The 19,824-nt window shown below is 46.6% G+C and overlaps 7 protein-coding genes across 7 annotated transcripts; 1 reads left to right on the top strand and 6 right to left on the bottom strand.

Moving 5' to 3' along the window:
* Window positions 1-133: 133 nt before the first annotated feature.
* LOC111599490 (glutactin) lies at window positions 134-3,214 on the bottom strand. Its single transcript, XM_023315156.2, has 5 exons — window positions 2,374-3,214; window positions 1,871-2,026; window positions 1,117-1,813; window positions 845-1,041; window positions 134-763 (listed from the first exon to the last, which is right to left on the bottom strand). Exons 1-5 carry the CDS (start codon window positions 2,704-2,706, stop codon window positions 134-136), a joined length of 2,013 nt encoding a protein of 670 aa, XP_023170924.2. The 5' UTR covers window positions 2,707-3,214.
* A 163-nt stretch (window positions 3,215-3,377) lies between these two features.
* Window positions 3,378-4,351, bottom strand: LOC111599474 (probable cGMP 3',5'-cyclic phosphodiesterase subunit delta). Its single transcript, XM_023315144.2, has one exon. The coding sequence runs from the start codon at window positions 4,153-4,155 to the stop codon at window positions 3,700-3,702; it is 456 nt and encodes a 151-aa protein (XP_023170912.1). The 5' UTR covers window positions 4,156-4,351; the 3' UTR covers window positions 3,378-3,699.
* A 40-nt stretch (window positions 4,352-4,391) lies between these two features.
* LOC111599452 (mannose-P-dolichol utilization defect 1 protein homolog) lies at window positions 4,392-5,797 on the top strand. Its single transcript, XM_023315110.2, has 2 exons — window positions 4,392-4,986; window positions 5,051-5,797. Exons 1-2 carry the CDS (start codon window positions 4,899-4,901, stop codon window positions 5,725-5,727), a joined length of 765 nt encoding a protein of 254 aa, XP_023170878.1. The 5' UTR covers window positions 4,392-4,898; the 3' UTR covers window positions 5,728-5,797.
* On the bottom strand, window positions 5,783-6,785 carry LOC111599453 (inosine triphosphate pyrophosphatase). Its single transcript, XM_023315111.2, has 2 exons — window positions 6,032-6,785; window positions 5,783-5,969 (listed from the first exon to the last, which is right to left on the bottom strand). Exons 1-2 carry the CDS (start codon window positions 6,469-6,471, stop codon window positions 5,840-5,842), a joined length of 570 nt encoding a protein of 189 aa, XP_023170879.1. The 5' UTR covers window positions 6,472-6,785; the 3' UTR covers window positions 5,783-5,839.
* A 468-nt stretch (window positions 6,786-7,253) lies between these two features.
* LOC111599446 (serine/threonine-protein kinase ATR) lies at window positions 7,254-15,556 on the bottom strand. Its single transcript, XM_023315101.2, has 6 exons — window positions 15,032-15,556; window positions 12,710-14,978; window positions 12,363-12,656; window positions 11,776-12,301; window positions 7,450-11,711; window positions 7,254-7,385 (listed from the first exon to the last, which is right to left on the bottom strand). The coding sequence occupies exons 1-6, from the start codon at window positions 15,256-15,258 to the stop codon at window positions 7,260-7,262; spliced, it is 7,704 nt and encodes a 2,567-aa protein (XP_023170869.2). The 5' UTR covers window positions 15,259-15,556; the 3' UTR covers window positions 7,254-7,259.
* Window positions 15,557-15,633: 77 nt separating this feature from the next.
* On the bottom strand, window positions 15,634-17,684 carry LOC111599447 (solute carrier family 17 member 9). The gene is made up of 3 exons (XM_023315102.2): window positions 17,144-17,684; window positions 16,701-17,088; window positions 15,634-16,644 (listed from the first exon to the last, which is right to left on the bottom strand). The coding sequence occupies exons 1-3, from the start codon at window positions 17,209-17,211 to the stop codon at window positions 15,784-15,786; spliced, it is 1,317 nt and encodes a 438-aa protein (XP_023170870.1). The 5' UTR covers window positions 17,212-17,684; the 3' UTR covers window positions 15,634-15,783.
* Window positions 17,685-17,951: 267 nt separating this feature from the next.
* Window positions 17,952-19,730, bottom strand: LOC111599459 (UBX domain-containing protein 7). Its single transcript, XM_023315127.2, has one exon. The coding sequence runs from the start codon at window positions 19,537-19,539 to the stop codon at window positions 18,070-18,072; it is 1,470 nt and encodes a 489-aa protein (XP_023170895.1). The 5' UTR covers window positions 19,540-19,730; the 3' UTR covers window positions 17,952-18,069.
* Window positions 19,731-19,824: the final 94 nt, after the last annotated feature.

Genomic DNA, 19,824 nt, shown 5'->3' with positions numbered 1-19,824 from the left:
TCATCATAATAGAAGAAAGTTTTCTCTTATAATTTAAGCACTTCTGAAATTAATTTTCGGAATAATAAATTCTTCAATATTTATTAGTTTTATTTGTATATGTATAAATAAAATTATTTGTGAGTCGTGCAATTTAGTGTTGTACGCGTGTCGATTTTCTAGCTATGAAAACCAGGTTCTGGCCACGCGCCTCGGTGGCTCCGGCCTCATCGTTGGTTTGCTCCTGCTCCTCGTCCTCGTCTATCTCGGCTTCAGCTGGCTCTTCCTGCTTATTGAGGGCATCACGCAGCACTGCCTCGAGTTCATAGTAGTCCTCATTGACGAGGTTATAGCCATGCTTCACTTCCTGCACCCCAATGCTATATTCGTCCAGGTAATTGTCGCCAAAGCTAACTGTACGTCCGATATGCATGTACGGACCAGTTTCGTCATTCATTGGGGGCCAGGCGGGCACACCCTCCGCCATGGGCACACCGTCGGCCGCAAAGGAGGTCCAAAGGGCCACCATGCGTTTGGCAATCTTGACATCGCTGTTGGCGTTCAGCATATTAATGCGCGGCCAGGGAAACAGATAGAGATTCTCGTCGGTCAGGCTGACGCCCATGTCGAAGGGCACATCGATAGCCTCTTCCTCGCCGGTGGCATAGCGATTCAGCTCGCCCTCATAGTCAAAAGTGTACAGGTAAGTGCTGTTCGCCAGCTTCCTGGCATTGGCCTGGAGTACCAACAGCACCGGGTTCTTCAGCGCGATCGTGCTACAAAGCTAGGTAAGGTAAGGCAAAGCACAATATAGGAAATCTATTTGCGATTCTGTTCAGCCCACATTGCAGTTGTAGCAACTCACATCGATTAGACCCGGTGTTAGGCGCTTGAAGCTACCATTCCGAATGTCCTCGGCACTGAAAATATACTCTTCGGCGAACTCCCGCCAAGAGCTCGTGGTATCGGCGCCATTAATCTGCTGAATAATTGTTTCAATGTACTTCTCCCCGGTCATCTTGTCATCTGTAGTGCTCTCATTAAAGCTATCCACGAAGAGATCTATAAAGAATGCAACAAGGGGTATCAAAGCCTTCATCTGCCTATTACCTAGTTGGACTCCACGGTATTACTTACCCCTCATCAGGAAGGTGCCGCCGTGCTTGACACTGCCACCCAAGGTGGGATAGGCTGTAAAATTCTCGGCGGCGAGCAGTCGACCCGGATGCTCTGGCAGAATGCCCGATGGCCCGCCAATGACCAGCTGGACGCCACCGTACGCACCGGAGGGCACCAAAGGCTTCTTTTCGCCAAAGACACTGAAGGCAGCCAGCAGCATGGTGGCGTTCATGCGATTGAAGCACTTGTGCAGTGCGTCCGACTTGGTGAGCTGCTTGCAGCCGGCAATGCGTGCGATTTCCTTAGTTGTCGTCAGTGGGGAATCTGTGATGAAGGCCGGAGATAGGGCTGTGCCAGACATATAGATGACACGATGGAACAGGTTCGCTGGCACAGCCGGGCTCATCGTGAGCACATTAATAAGCGCCGCTCCGCCCACCTGGCCGAACAGAGTCACTCGCTCTGGATCGCCACCAAAGGCCGTAATGTGTTCATTGATCCATTGCAAGGCTAAGATGAGATCTGTCACCGCCGCATTGCCGGGCATTTCATCGCTCAGCGTGGACAGGAAGCCGAAGGGACCCAGTCGATAGCGCACCGACACCAAAACCACATCGCGCTCCAGCAGATAGCCAGGTGCAGCTTCCACAGTGTCGCCGTCATAGAAGAAGTCGCCATGTACATAGACCATGACAGGAGCCAGTTTACCTTCCAGCTGCGAAGAGGTTCATTATCTATGATAGTCAAATGGATTAAGTCCAGGCAAACCCACCGATTTTGTGCTGACTGTCAAGCGCAGACAGTCTTCAATATCAATACCGTTCTCCTCCATTTTGGCGAACTTGACCAAATCCTGTATAGAGGGACAGCCGGCATGATGACGATGTGCCTGCAGAATGCCCTTCCAAGACGACGTGAGTTCCGCCGGCTTTTAAGGGCGTATGAGAAACATAATAAATTAGTATAAGGCAACTCTATATTATGAGCCATATATGATCAAGGCATAAAAAGATTTCAGAAGTTTTTAACAGCTCTCGAAAATGGATAACATTTATGAACAAATATATTGAAAACTGTTTTCGAACAAGTTTCAAGTGATTTTTAAAGAATCTTTTTGAGTACGGCAAGGAACACTTAAGGACTTTGGCCAGAAATTACTTCAGGTCATTTAAAGCAAAGTTAAAAAATTTTTATTTGCTTTCCGAATTTCCCAAATTCAGATTCTCCCTGCCTAAAATGAAAATAAATATTAGCCCAATTGCTAGTAAATTTTACCTTAAAACGCTCCGCTTTGCCATAGGGAATGTCTAGGAACTGCATAGCTTTCTGGCCTGTCCATTCCGTGAGCAAGGTGCGACCACGAATCTTGCCCAGCTCCGGCAGCGTTGTGGTAAACACCCTGGAGTTGGGCTTACTTTGCTGTTGCTTATTGGGCCTTGTATTTTGGGGTCTTTGCGCCTGGTGTGGCTGGGGGCGCTTGTTGGGGTTTACCGGCTTGGGCCGCTGTTGCTGTTGCTTCTTATTCTTTTGAGCCGAAGCGCTGCTGATGGCAGCCAGAGCAAGGAGCGCCACCAATAGCAGCAAGACAATGCTGCGTAGATTTGCCATGATTTGACCCGTTGCCGTTACGCGTTCAAAGGTAACTGTTGACCAGATTGGTTGGCAACTAAAAACGAAGACTTTCGCAACGCGTCTCTGGACGCCGGCGTCATAATTAAGTATCTCTTAACCGGGCACCTGGCGGCGGTTCTATTTTAGATGAGTGCTCGAGCGAAATGGGGTCAAGTCGCCGTCAACAATTCGACTCGAGCTCCCTTTGCCAGCCACAAAGATTCTTAATCTAATTCGATATTCGCAAATACAGATTATGAATATTTATCAAGTTGATTGCCAAGCCAGAACTCGTTTGCCCTAAGGGGCGCACGTTAAGAGTTTCTTCTACAGATTATACTTGATTTTGAAAGTAAAAAGCCGAGACCAAACTAATTCTTGACCCCTTTTAGACAAATATGCTGACAGTATATGTAAATAACTATCTAACGATTAGGCTATATGCAATCTACTCCGGCGAACATAATAATAGTGTTTACCTGTAAGGTAAACTTACTTAATTACTCCACAGAATTCGTATTTGTAAACAATATAGAAATACTGAAATAAGCATTTGCAAGCTTCAAGTTTATCTACATATATTTGTATTACATTCGTTAATACTTTATTAATAAGTTAAACAATAATGTTAAATAATAATTAAATATTAAAATGCATTAGTCTAGATGTATGTAAGATGGCATATACTAGCTTAAAAAACGCACAAAAACAATTGCATTGAAATGCGTAAGAATTGTGTCTGCTTCTTGTCCACAGAGAGAACGAAATATTGGGCAAGCTGTAAAAATGTATTTGGGTAACAATTTAAAAATATTTTATATATTTTTTGTTGTTGTGCCAATGCAGAAGAATGAACAAACCGGCAAACGGCAGAAACAGCAGCAGATCAATATATGTATGTTTGAGGAACACCTGACAGTGGGGGATTTTGTGAGTGTATAGGCGTGTGTCTGTGTGTGAGCGTTGGTGTATCGCACACACAATATATATTTATATGTAATATAAGCGCACAACCGATTTTGTGATGAGTGTTTCGTTGTCATAGAAACTGGTTTGAATTGTCACATTGCCATTTAAGACTTTAGCGGGCATCATTTGGGATTCGGGCGCTGCTTCAATGGTGCTCTGCCATGTGTTGGTGGTGTTGGCGCCCACGAAGCCCATCTCGAAGAACCACTCTTCCATGATGCGACCCTTGAAGAGGACCTTCTGGTCGAGCCGAAAGTTTTCCATTGACTCAATCGTGCTGAAATTGATCTCTCGTGATACGGCGCGCATGTCCAGAATTTTAACTGGCACTCGCGCTTCGTGTTCCACGTCTGGTGCGGAAAAGTCTTTATTCTCCTGCCAGATGACTTTGCCGGTGTCCGCATCTCGCAGTATCATGTAGTTAATCTGAAATCCCTTTTGGATTTTGTCGCCTGCGCTGAGGTCATCGGATCCCATTTTGAAGCCACTATTTGTGTCACAACCAGGAGGGAGATTTCTTTAATTAAATTCGCTTTTTGCAGACCAGATTATATTTGTGGAAATAATCAATGTTTATTTTTAATACTAATTATGTGCGTAGCAGTATATTTGATTTTGAAAAATACATATGTACGTGCAGCCGTATTCGCAAGCAGCTGGCTCAGCTGTAATACAATCGATTACTTGTGTCAGCAGGAGACTAGTGTTGTTAAACAGGCTTGAATCTATCGATAGGTGTCATGAAGGCAAACTTTAAAATATTCAATTAGTAATATAAATTCGAGTGTACCTGAAAGTTTCTTTCACATCCATTCAAATAGTATCAAACTCACAACCCGTGTCAATCAAATTTACTTTTAATTATCGCGTATATAAGCTGATCCGTTTTATGTTACATCTCTGTTAGTGTAAATGCTTTGAACCACTCAGCGGCTGTTAATTTCAAATTCAATCTAATAGTAGGTGGTCGCTGTAATGCACGTGCCTTATCGCTGTATTGCTGTTAGAATTCTGTTAAAAAAATACCAGTATCACAGTAAATAAAAAAAAAAACAGCTAAAATTGGTGTTTGTATTACGTGGACTGCTTGGCTTTCAATTTCATTTTCATTGTTCAATTGCGCACAATCGAAGAATAGTAGCGCCTCGATAAGAGCCGGCGTAATTGCTTAATACACTTGTCGCTCAAGCACTTACGTAGAAAGTGATAAATTACCAAAAATGGTCGATGTTATCAAGAAAGGTGCACTGTTTCTCATGAATCAGAAGTGCTATGATAACTACGTTATTGATCACAATTTTCTCGATGGTAAGTTGGATGCACTGCTTACGTTATTCTAGCAGATGGTTAATAAATGAATTTTAATTTGCAGTTCCGTGCTTCAAGGCGCTACTGAGTAAAGGTCTCGGCATCGGCATCATCGCCGGCTCGGTGCTGGTGAAAGTGCCGCAAGTGGTGAAGATTCTTAACAGCAAATCTGGCGAGGGCATTAACTTGATGGGCGTAATGCTGGATCTGCTGGCCATCACATTCCACTTGTCGTACAACTTTATGAACGGCTATCCGTTCAGCTCCTGGGGCGACAACACTTTCCTCGCCATCCAAACGGTGGCCATTGCGGCGCTAGTCTTATTCTTTGGTGGACGAAAGCCACATGCGTTTATATTTGTAGTAGCCTACGCTATACTGCTGTATGTACTCAATTCAGGGCTGACATCCATGAAGGTGCTGTTCACCATACAGAGCTGTAATATACCCATTCTTCTGGTGGGAAAATTATCTCAGGCTTTGACCAACTACAAAGCCGGCTCCACGGGTCAGCTGTCGGCGGCCACTGTCATAATGATGTTTGCCGGATCGGTGGCACGCATATTCACATCCATACAGGAGACAGGAGATCGGATGATTATCATCACGTTCATCGCCTCGACCTTTGCCAATGGTGTCATTTTCGCTCAGCTGCTTTACTACTGGAACAAACCTGTAAGTGGGGCTATCAAGCAAGACGCTTCAAAGGTCAAGAAGGCGAAGACCAAGAAAGATGACTAAGTTGTAATCGCATAGCATTAAATTTAACAGTTTCTCGACATGATTGAACAAATATCACAAATAAATAAATTTATTATTAGCAATTGTAATAAGTAGTCATCGCGGTTTTTTATTATTTTTCGTTTTGAAAGTGATTTCGCAGCAAATCCAACGCCCTGAACCGATGCGAAATTGTATTCTTCTCTGATTTGGGCAGTTCAGCATAGGTTTTATCGTAACCTTTGGGCTGGAACACTGGATCCCTGTGGACAAGCAAAATGAATATATTTGATCAATTTCACTTGCTATTCTTTCAAATACGAACCAGCCAAAATCGCGCGGACCACGCGGCTCCACAATAGTGCCCTCTGTAATGCCCTGAAAGATTTTCGGCTCTGCCACGGAGCTCTCACAATACGCAAATGTGCAAACAGCACGTGCAGATTTATCCTCCCAACCACTCAGCATTCGATGCAGTCCCTCGGGTTGCAGCTTCTCGAGAAACCACTTAATATACGGACCAGGCAATCCCTCTAGCGCATTAAAGCACAGACTGGTGTCCTCTATTAGCACTGGACCATCCACTTGACGAGCTGCTTCCTTACATTTCTTCACCGCAATCTCATCAATCTCTCCCTGTAACTCTGGCAAATCAACCTTTTTTGAGATGACCGTGCGTGGAAAATTAGGCCCAAGTATGGCGACCAGTTCCTCCAATTTCTTAGCATTGCCCGTCACAAAAGTAATTGGTTTCGACATGCTCATCTATTGTTGCAACCAATTTAAATAATTTGTACGCAGTGGCTGCTGCTCCGGCACATTCCAGCGATGAGTCGATAGGTTGCGCCATCAGCTGATCACAATAGCCAAAAAGACGGGGTCGTTATGCATTTGAATAAGCCAATTGCACCAAGAAGCTATTTGGCAACTTTTCTAAACGAATTGACAAGAAAATAGAACGCTGTTTTAATGTTAATCTCTGTGAACAGTTTTTTTCCGTAACGAAAATATAAAATAGCTATAGCTATTTATATAGCTCTATTTTGGCGAACCACACTTTTATTGGGTCCGATGTCACTTAAAGCTAATAAACTTAAGTACAGTATAGACTCCCTTATCCGGAAACTTACAAGAACGAAAATTTTGCTATTATCTGCCTTTTTAGCAAATTTAAAGTTGAAATGAAGTTGACAAATATTAGATCAAGTTATACAATAGCTTTAAAAGTTTTTTGTTTCTGGTTCAGACAATTTTTGAAATCTGTTACTAGGGAGAATACACTGTAATGCAATAAAAAAGTTTATAGACATCATAATACCCTTTCCGTTTAATTGGTAACGGATAAACCTTTTTCAACTTTTAAGTTTCGCATTATACTATAATATAAAATAATTTTTGATTTCGTATAATAAAATCTAGTTAAGCTAAATTAATAGAATTATTTTTTTTATATTTTTTATAATTTTTTAAAAATAACAATTTCAACATTTTCAAATGCATACATATAGTAAAAAAGAAAACAAAATCAAATTGAAATAAGTTGGCTGAAGAAGCTAGAGAAAAGCTCCCCATCCAATGTACATGGAAGCGAGGTTATCCACTTTAGTGGCCTCATTAATCAAGTAGTTGACCTGCCCCTCTGTCGATAGGGGTATGCTGTTGGCCTGCTGTCGCTTGACCTGGTCAAAGTAATAATTGGATTAGAGTTCTTGAGCTAGTTAGGGATCTGGAAAAGCTACTCACATGTCCCTGCAAGCGCTCGGCAATGCGCTGCACATCGTTTGTGACCTTAGGATCGGTCAACTCGGCACCGTTTTTGTTCCGGTTGCTAGACGAGGCCATGAGACGGCTCTGGATCGGGCCCAAATCGTAGACGAACGGCCGCAGCATGGACATGAGCGTTTTGGTCTCCTGCTTAAGGAGTCGCAGCGTTATCTCACAGCACTTGCGAAAGCTGCCCTCCACGCCTAACGGACCCATGGCCGTGATCATATTATGGGTGAGGCGAAAGGGAACCACCTCGGGATAGGCAAATGCCTCGCCTTGGTTGAACAAGCAATTGAAGTCCACGTGCACCGCATCGCCATTGCGTTCGTCGAAGAGTATATTTTCACCATGGCGATCTCCCAGGCCCAGGATATAGCCCACCATTGACATGACAGCCACCGTACGTATATACGAGTTGCGGGCCTCGTACCAACTGTGAGGCGTGGTGAAGCGCTGCAGGAGCCATTCCTGAAACACGGGCGGGTGGGCCGGCAGCAGCTGCTTAAGAAAAACGGCCCGCTTGCGCTCAATCGGCTCAGTTTGTGGCAGAGCTAGCTGTTGCAGCTGGCGGCCGCTCATCACCTGGCCACGCTGCATGTACAACGCAATACAAATGCCGCGATATGAATTGAGATTCGGCAGCCACTCGAGCAGACCGCACTCCTCATTGAATGGCAGCACGGCGTAGGTGCGTATGTGTAGACGACGCTGGCGGGCACGCGCATCCTGATGTAGATAGCGTTTCATCAGCCCATTGAACTCCATGAGACGTGCATCTTTGCGCAAATCGTCCTTGGGCTTGACCATGATATCATAGTTCTGTCCATCGCTGCAGCGTATGGTCAGCTTTTTGGGACGCGCCGCCGAACGCAGCACGAGCACCTTCTCCTGGAAACCAGTTATATAGATATGCTTATAAGGAAACCAATTGCTCGTTGACAATTTGTTAGCGCCAGGAGTGGACGAGGGAGCATTATCCTGCGCCGAGGATATGTTGAATGTCGGCTGCATATACTTTTCAAAGGGCAGCATTATGTTGGAGAAGTTCGCCTGGCTGCACAGCTGCGGCAATCGTTTGTCCAGATCGCTTAGCTTATAGCTGCGATCGAGCGTCACCTCCTTGTTGGTTACGCAAATCAGTCGATCCGTTAGAGTATTGAAATCGCTCAATAAACGTTGAAATTCCGCGTTCTGCAGCCTTTCATCGGTGAGTATCGAATTACAGCGCTTGACACGATTCACGGTGGCGGACTTGAAGTGGGGCAACAACATCCAGAGTGACTGCTGCGGATACTCCCGTATCAGCATGATAATCACAGTGCGCAGCACAGCAAACACCTCGGACGAGGGGTGACACAGTCGGCTCAGCATTTGCGAATACGCCGTATAAAATATGCCCGTGGACAACGCCGTGCAGCAATTGTTGAGCAAATCATTCATTTTGCGCACCAGCTCTGCATGGGTAGTACTGGCCTCGGTCGTGGCTGCCGTATCCAGCCAGAGGCTGATCAGGCGCGGCATGGACTGGTAGACATGATCACTGCCATAGCGTAAGGATTTCGCATAGTTAACCATAATTTGCAGCAGCAGCTCCTCGCTTTCGCGTGTCTGCGCATTGGCAGTGCCAGTGGCTCGCGCCTCACGCATCTTTTCTAGAAATTGGGCCAGCTGCACGTAGCAGCGCTCCGACTGACGATGCACAGCAATGGCCTCCTGGAAGTACTTGAGTATGGCTTCAGCGCATAGATTCATTGAGTCCGCATTGTATGTGGCCTGCAGGTACTTCCCCTCAAAGTAGAGCTGACGCTGTTCGCCGCTGAGCTGCTTGACGTTCCCTTCGCATTGCTGTCCAATGGCCGACAACTGTTCTTCGAGGAAATTCATGGCCTGCACCTGATCGCCCTTTTGCCACAGCAGCTTGGCGCGCTCTAGGAAAAGACGGCTAGGCTTGTACTCTGCCGCCTTCATCAGGTATAGATGGGCGCGCTGCAGTTGGCCGGCATTGAGATTGATTTGCGCGCTGTTAAGCCACAGCTGGGCCAGCTGTGTTCGAAGTTGTGCCTGCAGTGGAGCACGATCGCCCAAGCGTCGCTTAAGCTCTGCGAGTAGATTACGTCGAAAGCTGTAAATGGGCTCCAGCACACGCAGCTGCGGCTGTAAAATCTGCAATCGGGCTTGCCAATCGGCAAAGTAGTTGTGCATCAACTGTGTCTGCTCCTGCTCCGTCTCTGCCGGCTGTAGCGCTGTCAACTGATCCACTAGCTGCTGGCTGCACTGCAGCTCGTGCAACATATGTAGTTTTAGCACATTGTCATATGCATGCGCGTAGGAATGTTGCTGCAGGGCTGTGCAGCTGCGCAGCTGATCAAGCACCGAGCAGCGCATAGTATCCAGCATCGAGTCAAACTCAATTTTTGTAGTCGTCGGTTGCCTTAGGGCCAGGCATGCCTGGGCGCATTGAGCATGCCAGTTGGGCTTGCTGCGTCTCTGTTCCTGCTGCTCGAGCTGTAGCTGCTCCAGTTCATCATAGCTGCCCAGCCGCCAGAGCAGCTCCGCTTTACACTCGCTGAAATACTGATCCGTGTGTCTATCTGACAGCCGCTGCGAGAGGCCGTCAGCAATGAGCAGCGCCGTCTTGGGTGTGTCCATGCGCAAGTAGGCATCGATAATGGCTCGTATGTGCTCCGGCTGGAGTTGCTCTGTGCTCGACAGCAATTGCTCATAGCATGTTATCATATCCTGTTGGCGTTCCACCAGACGATTCACAAGAATTTCCTGAGTGATGCTCATGTCGCAGCTGCGTGTCTGGACTGCCCCCTCCACGGAATCGGAGTCCATCAACCGTCCATAGAGCTCAACGAGAAATGTGAACTGTTCCAGCAACCGCGTCGCCTTGTCGTCTTCTATATAAGCTTCCAGATAGCGTAGAGCTCGCGCGTATTCGCCACAGTTGTAGCTGGCGCGTGCCACACGCAATTTATCTATGCGCTGCACGAACTCGTAGATGGCACCATAGTTGGCGTCAACGTTTTGGGGCGGCTTGCCGCCCATGCTTAGGCCATGTTGACGTTGCCATTCGCGCAGCCAACGTTGAAGAAAGTCCAAAAGCTCTGCACAGAGTTTACCCGCCAAACGGGATTGATCCTCAGCACTGGAGCCAGGTATGGGGCCATCATTATTTGATTTAGTGGCGGCTCTATAGTGCTCAGCCTCGATGAGCTTGTGGCCGCCAGTGTTGAGTGTTGCTGAAGTTGGTTCAAGAACAGCTTTCGCTGGTGCAGTTACTTGTTTGGACAGCTCTTCATTGGCCTGCAGCACCGCTTGGAACTCCTCCTCAATGCGGCCACGTTGCTCTGGATTGCACTCGAGCAACGCATGCAACAAAATATAAGGATAGAATGTGCTCAGCATATTGGAGTCGCGCCTTATGCAGGGCTTATAGGAGCTGAGCAAATGACGCGTGTCCGAGGACTGCACGTAGTCAACAAGCCGCGAAGCCCAGAGAAACGCCCACTGCTCGTAGGAATTATGTGTGTACTGGCTGCCAAAGAGCGGCTGTTGTGTCAGCGTGCTGGGGCGCTGAGAGCAGGTGTAGCAGGAATTGAGCAATGGTTCCATAATCTCGCGCATACGCACGGGCAGAGATTGCCAAAGCTGTAGCTTCTTTTGCTCCTTGGGCGCAATACCGCAGACGGCGAGCGTTTCCTGTATGGCCAGCGAAAAGCTATCCACATGTTTCGTCTTCAACTGGAACTGATAGCCTCGACAGAGTGCCGTTAAAGCTAAAACTGTAAAGTCGTCCGTTAGGACGCTCAGTGGGAGCTGCTGGTCACTGGCATAATTGTAATTTGAAGGCAAATAACTGGCATCGATAGCACCCAGTTCACCCAGGCACTTGGCAGACGCGAGCTGCAGCGAACGATCATCATGCTGGCTGCCAGACATTAGGATATTGACTATCTGCTCCATAAGCGGTTCCATGGGCAGCTTGTGTAGTATCATGTGATAAAGTTGGGTGCGACGTCGACCGAACAGCTCAGCCATATGCTCTAGTCCATAGACACGCACCTGCAGGCACTCGTTAGTGATTTGCTTATGTAAAAAGCGCAGCTGATCCAGCAGCGGAGCTTCTTCCTCGTCTGCCACTGGGCCTCTAAGGCACAGCTGCGCTGTATGTCGCTTAATGCACTCACGTATAGGCGTCGACACGTGATCTAGGCGTTCCAGAAAATATAAATCTATCATAAGAGTATAAATGTGATTGCAATCAACAGGAATTCATTATTTGATTTAGCTACCCACCTTGAATGTAGGTGCCCAACATGGAAGCATTGCGTAGTATGACAAATTCGTAGAGCTCATTGACCTGATCTACGCTGTAGGCAAGTAGAGGTTGCAACGTGGCTACAATGCGACCCAGTGACGGACCCAGCTCCTGTATGTTTACAACATGAAGGAATATGTGCCAAATCTTCAAGCAAATGCGCTGCAGGTTAGGCTCTTGTAGCGTGTGCACGAAACTCAACATGGCGATGATCTTAAAGCGAAATTGGGTGACATGTTGAGGGCCAACAAATCGAAGAATCTGTCCCAGACTGTAAAGTGTTTCCTCCTTCAATGGCTTCTCGAAGGTGGGCTCCGAAAGGCAACTTTCAAAATAGGTAATGACCCCGAGTATACGTTCCGCAATAAACGTGGAGAACTGAGCATTGGTCGCCTGCGTGGACGTGCTCTCGTTGCAATTGCTAAGCTGCAGCAGACTTTGAAAGGACCGCATCACAAAAGTTGGATTGCGATTAAAATAGATAAGCAGCTCGGCCACAGTTTGCTAAAGCAATCGAAAAATAAGTAAGTTGAGTTGAGTGAGGATACGAGGATTTTCAACACACCTTTACATCGGCATTCATTAGTTCCTGCACTGTGGATTGCGTGCAGCTGGCCACCAGCTCGATGCAACGATTGGCAATCTCTGGCGGCTCACTGAGATGGACGTGTGCGTAGAGACGCAGAAACGACGTAGAAAATAACAAAGCAATTGGCTTCTGCACATGCTTGGCTATAAGCACAAAGACGCCCTTACAGCGTGGCTCCTTAACACAATAGGGCAGTATTAAAGCGGTCAGCAGGCGTTGATATTTGCAGATGAACTCCTGCACGCATGAGAAGTCTAGCATCCTGCTGAGCTATAAAGGAAATCACGGATCAGCTTTGATTTTCAAAATATACAAAGACTCACCGCTCGTAGGGAGTGCGTAAAGCGTACGCCTTCCGTCAAATAGCCGCGCAGTGCCAGCTGCACGACCAAACCGAGTGCATCGCGTTTGTACCAGTTCCACAGTGTAAGCGGCTGTAGCTCATGGCGTGCGCACATCTGGCAAGCGGCGAGCACAGCTTCCTGGGCTACCAGCGAACGCGTGTGCACCAGAAAAAAGAAGGTCATCTTGAACCAGTGAAATAGCCAAAGCTCATCCATCTCCGGATGCGCTGCGCATACGATCACACGCAACAGTTTTAGCTGCTCCTCCTCGCTCTGTGCATCCAAAGGCTTAGCTAACGTCTCCACAACCCAACTAAGCACAAGACTTGCCAACTCCTGCATGAAGTCTGTCGATTGAGCTGCCAGCACGGGCACAAGTCGTTCGAAGCTGCGTTCATTGAGTGCCTGCAAATTAGTCGATTCCTTAAGCAGGCGCAGACAGAGTGAGGGCTCCAATTTGACCACATCCAAGTGATGTGTGATGAAAGTGCATTTGGATTTAAACAGCAGAGCCTCACCGAGAATGCTTTGGCTGCAACTGCTAAAAGGCTTGGCAACAGCAGTGCTCTGTTTACACATGCCTAAATATTGCCCTGGTAATGCGGCAGGCAGCTCTTCGCACTTGGAGCAGTACAATGTAATGCGTTCCTCTGTCTTGAAGACTTGCGCTGCTTCCGGCTGTTGAGTGCACAGCAGCAAACGCAGCACAGCGGCCAAGGTGTTGCCATCTTCTGTAGCCTTCAGTTTGGGCAACATCTGCTGCAAGTTAACGGATTTGATGTAGCCTGCCACATACAACTGAGGTAGATGCTCGCAGATGAGCTGGACTATTTCGCTTTGCTCGGAATTAAGCAACGTTAGACATTTCTGAGCGAAGAAGGTCTGAAGCTGTGTGTGTGCACTGGAAGGGGTCTCCAGCCGCAAAGTGGCTAAGGCAAGCAACGACTGAGTCTTCTTTTCTAGCTCTGATGACTGCAGTGCTCGTTGCAGCACGCCCAGCAGCTGTTGCTGAGTGTGTGGTTTCAGTTGCAGACGCAGGCAAGTGCAGTGCATCAAAAGTGCGCAAATTTCCAAGAACTCCGGACAAGCCAAGCACAATGCGTCCTCCAAAAGCTGTACACTCATAATATTCCAATTGCTGTTAGCATCGGTCTGCAGGGTGAGTTCATGGTGCTGCGGTAGTTGGGCGAGCAGCGCCGCATTAAGCGCCTCATCGCTGGCAGCCACCAGATCTTTTTGGTTGGCCACCAACAGCAGCTGTTCCAGTTGCTTGACCGCACGCAGCACGGCCAACAATTCCGGCAAATTCATTGCGGTCGGCTTAGATAACAGTTGAGCCAGACTCTGGCTGAGGATCAACACGATTTTATCTCGCACTGCAGGCTGCTTGGTAGCAACTGCAGCAAGCAAAAACAGCACTGGTTTAGGATTCCCACGCCACTGGCGCAGCAAGAGCTGCAATGTGTTTTCAGGCAACATTAAATTCGCTTCCTTCAGCTGTTCTTGCAAGTAGTCGCACAGAATCTGAAGCAGGCTGCAACGCCAAGCGCTGGTAGGTAGACACAGCAGTTCGTTCAACATTTGGCAACATAACTCAAGGCAATCCGTATCAGACATCTTTTGCTTTGTAAAAACTAGCAACAATTGCTCGGTATATGTGGCCAACCGCTCCAGTTGCGCCTGCGTCATACATTGGTCTTTCCAGCGGCTGGTCAGGGACCACATAAGAACAACAGCGCGCAGCGTTAGGGATGCATAATGTGTCACAACAATGCTTTTCGACCAACTGGTTGTGGAATGCTCTTGGAGCACTGCATGACAGTAGCTCAGACAAGTTAACTTGGTGTCCATGTTACACTCTTTGAGTGTAAGCAGCGCCTGTTGCAGGCTCTCGGCAAACAGTTCGGTATGTGTAGCACGTCCAATGTGATGTGCTTCCTGTAGCACTAGCAGCAAATACTTAGCGTACACATCCGAGTTCTCTAGCTGCAGTTTGATCACTTGAAACGCACATTCCTCATCGAACTCCTGCAGCATACTAGCATCGCAGAAAAAGATGTTCAAATGCAATGTGCGCAACTCTTTGGAATTCTTGTTGGGATTTGTATAGTCAAAGGCGCTCATTTTATCATAGAGCTGCTGTAACGCCTCCACGTAGGCCTCCACAAGACACTCATAGAGTCTCGGATGGTTGCACCAACAGGATAATAACAGCTTCTGCTGCAGCTGCACATTCTTCAGGCACTGTCTAAATATATCAATTAATACACACATATATATAAGTACGGATTGATCAGTTACCCTTCATCAGCACTTTCGCTTAAATAAACAGACAGCTTGTTTAGAAGCCAAAGCAGAAAAGTCTCCTGGAATTTATTTTTCAATTCGCCCACCGGTGAGCAGCTGATCAGACTCGGATCCTGGCAGAGAATGTCGTCAACCACGCTGTACACAGCGGATAAGTTACCGTGGTTCCGTTTCACCAAATTGTACAGCAATTTCCACATATCTTTACGTCGGTCCGACATATTGCCGAATTTAGTTTTTATACAGATTTAAATATCAAAATGCGAGGGTCGACATTGCCATGCAATATGTTAGTGTTGCCAGACTACGAAACAAACTGTTGCTTCAATTTTACTTGCAGCCGATAACTTGAAAATACCAAAGAAATACACAAAATATCATATGGCAACCAAAATAAAACAGCTGTTGATTTAAAAAAGCTGACAACGGAAGAAATTGTTTTTATATGGCATAATTTACTAATAGATACCAAATTAAAATTAAGCTTATTAAAAATACTGCAGATCGAAAGATCAAATCGAGGGATGTCACCTGAGATAATGAATCTAGCTATTGTCGAACTCTAAATTATGTGTGTAATAGATTTATACCTTATCTTTAGTTTGCGTCATATAATTTGTGATTTTGCACTTAAAACTGTAGTAGTTTTGTTCAATTATAAACTATGACCTCTTAAGCTATCTACACATTTTAATAAATATTTTTCCGTACATGGAAATCGTCACGAGAATGTAATGTAATATTAATTAAATAATAGCCTCAGCAGAGCCAAAGACTAGAAATATGATCCAACCGACCAAATTAATGCCAGCCGCCGCGCTAAAGACCATTGGCCAACTCTGCGTCAGCTCCAGTATGTGGCCTGCCAGGTAGACGCCTAGGAAGCCGGGTATGGCACCCACAGTGTTCATCAGGCCAAATACGCTGCCGGAATGCAAGGGCGCCAAGTCTTGAGGATTCACAGTCACCGCATTGTTGTGGAAGCCTGTCCCGCCAATGATGATAGTCATACAGATTAAAGCCGTGTGGAAGTCCGTGGTGCGGCTCATCACAAAAAGCGCCACGTTTTGCGCGGCAAAGCAACAGCTTTGAATTAGCTTTCGGACTGTCGTTGTGGACCATTCTCTGGCTATGAGCCGTGTGGTCAAGTACTTGGCAAAGAAGGTACATGGCGGCAATGCCAGCCAAGGTATCATGTTGACAACCCAGCCCTTGGCATGGGGAAATCCATCGTGGAAATATGTGGGCAGCCAGGAGAGCAGCACAAAGAAGCAGTTCATTTCGCAGGCATGTGTCAGCACACAGGCCCAAAATGGCAGCCGACTAAAGAAACGCAGCCAAGGCACAGACGTTTCCGTAGGCGCTTTGTTGCCGCACAAGCGCGCAGGTGTAGAGATGTTAATGATCCGGTTTCGGTCCCCAGCCATGGCATAATAACGCAATACCAGCGCCCAGGCGAAGCCCATCAATCCAATCACACGGAACACATACGACCAGCCAAAGTAGTCCAGCACAAAGGACCCCATGATGCCAGTCAAAAGCGTGCCCATTGCCGACCCAGAGGTGAGCAGGCCAAAGAAGCTGCTGCGCTCATTTTGACATAGGTTCTGAAATCAGAAAAAATATATAAGACAGACAGATATGGTTTATTGCAATACTTTACCTGACTTGTCAAGCTGATCATGCTTGGAAAATGCACGCCCTGCAGTGCACCATTAAGAATGCGTATGGTAACAATGATCGGTATCGTATAACTCTTTACTGATGCAGCCGACCAGATAATTGTGGGCATTAAAAATGTGATGATAGACCAGCCAAGGGCAGCAAACAATATAACACGCTGCCCGCCAAAACGATCGCTGAAATAGCCGCCCATCACTTGGGTCAGCGTGTAGCCCCAGAAGAAGGAGCTGAGCACTGTGCCGGAATCGGTTTTGCTCCACTTTTGTGCAGCTGCCACGGCAGGCACCAGCAGCGGCATCGTGGTACGCGTCGAATACAGCATGCAAGTGCCTGTGAGCAGCGTAATGAACCAGACGCGTTTCTCATGCCTGCAGATGAATATAATTTGTAATAAGGAAATTCGATAATCCAACTCGTACTTGCCTGCTCCAAATACTTTGTGTGTCCACAAGTTCGCCGCGCAGCAGCGAATACTTTAGTTTCTCGTCCATTTTGTGCGTATGACGGCTGGTGATGATGGATTGTTGTGTTTACTACTGATATTGAACGCCCCTCACGTCATGCATTTCCGCAGTTGTGGCGGTTGTCGCTTGAGCATTTTTATTATCACAAGAACCCAAAAATCTAGTTCCTTTTCTCTCTATTTACAATAAACTATTTCTTTACTTTTGTACATATTTTGCTATTGGCGTTGGCGTTGGCGTATGCTTTTACGTGGCTACTTTGCTGCTTGGGATTAAACGGTATTTAATGGACTGACAGTGCTCAAGCATTCAGCTTGTCCGATCTACTTGTGCGCTACTTTACAAAAGTGAGCTGTCAAATTAAATATTATATTTACCAATCGGTTGGGCAACAAAATTATAACATAAGTTTTATTATCAATTTAAAATAAAAACAAAAATATGTTGTTAGGACGTCTGATATAATATTTTGAAGTTAGCTTTATAAATTGAAATGCACTGCGAAGCGTACACTTGCCCTTGCCACATATTCTTTCTGAAAACATATGATTTGGCGCTGCCACTCACAAATGGCAGTAGCAGCGCTTTGCAGTGCTGCCAGACCTTTTTTGGCGCGTAAATGTAATATTTCAAATATATTGTTTTAATGTGACAAGAGCCCTGATTATTCTTTGTTATTGAAGTGAAATCTTGTTGGTTTTATGACTACTTAGGTCAGTAGTTAAAATTAAGAATTTCTGTTGTAGGTAAAGAAGTTATGTAGGATGAGTTCGAATTAATTCAATTTTTTTTATTATGTATATAGATATTTAATTCATGTGTAGAGTAGAAGGATAAGACAAATAACGTGAAATAAATATTATAGCAAAGCGCTGATATAAACAGTTACTCGTCCAGCGTGAGATGCACATTTGCGGAGGGATGCAAGCCAAGTTCCTTCAGCGTGGCTTCATTATGCTCCGTTTCGAGAGACTTGCGCGGAAAGGCACAGATCAACTTGTAGCCCTCCAATGGTATGTGCTTGTGCGTTTGTCGTATATAAAGACGTAGAGTTTTTAACTTGGTATCAGACGGCCACCGCAATTGAATGACCTCGTCGCTGCCAGCGGCGTCGAACAGACGCAACTTTAATGCAGTTAGTTCGTCTGTCTGAGAACCCAGTTGAGCTTCATAGGAGATAGCAGCGCCTTTAAGCTCGTCCTCGTCAAACTCCTCTAGGCTCTCGCAGTCACTGGTATTGGCATTGACATTGTTGGTCGCCTTTGTGGTTTCTGCACCTCCGCCATTTTCATTCATGGAGTTCTTGATGGCCAGGGCCAATTGCTCTTCCTCGCTAAGTTCCAACAATTTGGCTCGTTTCTTGGGAATGCCAGTGGTTGAAGAAGAGCATGATGCAACATCTTCCTGATCATCGTCGTCATCGATTTGAATAGATGTGCGTTTCGAGGAGCTTGCCTCTTCAAGAGAAAAGCCACGATGATCGCGCAGAAATTGTCGCAAATCCGGTAGTACATTATCCTGATTGGGCTCTGGACTGCGCCAGACCTCTTCACCCGTGCGTGGATCTATAACACACAAATAGGGCAGCTTGGCACAGTGATAAAAGGCCACGAATCGTCGACCTTCTGAGCTATCGTTATCCACTTGCCAGAGCACAAACTGACGTCGCACCAGTTGCTTTAGGTCCTTGATGCTCCACACATCGCGATTCATTGTCTGCGACTGAAAATTGTCGCCTTGAACATTGACAAGAAGCCAACGCTCGCGTTTGCTGGCAAATTCACGAGCCGCTGCCAGCGAACCAGAATATATAAGATCCGTGGGCGGGCGGAAGAGATCACCAAGGCGGGATGAAGTGCTGCCGCTTGAGCGGCCTTGTAACGACATGGCCTGCCCGGCCACAACCATTTGGGCAGAACGCTCACGGCGTCGACGATGTGTGCTCGGATCGGAGTAAACGCCTGTGGCTTGAAGCTGTTCCTCCATTAGGGCGCCCTCGCGTGCAAAGTCACGCAGTGGGCAAACCTTAACGCGCTGCGACACGCGAGACAACCGACTGTTATTACTGCTGCCAGACGCAAAAAAATTATCATCCTCCGGTAGAAGCAGTTGTTCCCGGACTGGCGCAATGGGTGCTCGCACCTCCTCCTCATCTGCAACGGCTGCTGTAGACGAGGATGTTGAGGCGCCATTGCCGGCACTGTTGCCACCTTGTTCGAAAAACAAGGCAACGGCTGCCGCCACATCGTTGGCACAGGCGCCAAGATAGTGTTTGGCCTCCTCCGCAGTGCAGGCAGTAACTTCCACCACGCGCTCGATTAGCTCGTCTGTTGGTGCTGCATTGCCACTCGACATTGCGTTGCAGCGAGTCAAATGGACTTGATCGATATCTTCAATTTAGTAGCTTGTGGATTTTTTGTATAACGCTTAATGCAAACACTCGAAATAGAAACTTAAACTTTTATTCGATGTGAAATGCAAATGTATGCAAGCTTGTAGTGCTGTAGGACGTTCGAAAATAGTGTGGACTATTGTTTGGGACTAAAGAGCACAAAATAATCGATGCTATCGATATATGAATATTCTATAGAGAGGAGAATATTTTGTAACTGTTATTTTTCGTTTACATTTCTCATCGAA

Source organism: Drosophila hydei, unplaced genomic scaffold (genome assembly GCF_003285905.1).
Source record: "Drosophila hydei strain 15085-1641.00,03,60 unplaced genomic scaffold, DhydRS2 tig00008114-arrow-pilon, whole genome shotgun sequence".
Taxonomy (NCBI): Eukaryota; Metazoa; Arthropoda; class Insecta; order Diptera; family Drosophilidae; genus Drosophila; species Drosophila hydei.
Note: the sequence above shows the minus strand (reverse complement) of the source record. Positions and strands in the feature narration are given on the sequence as shown.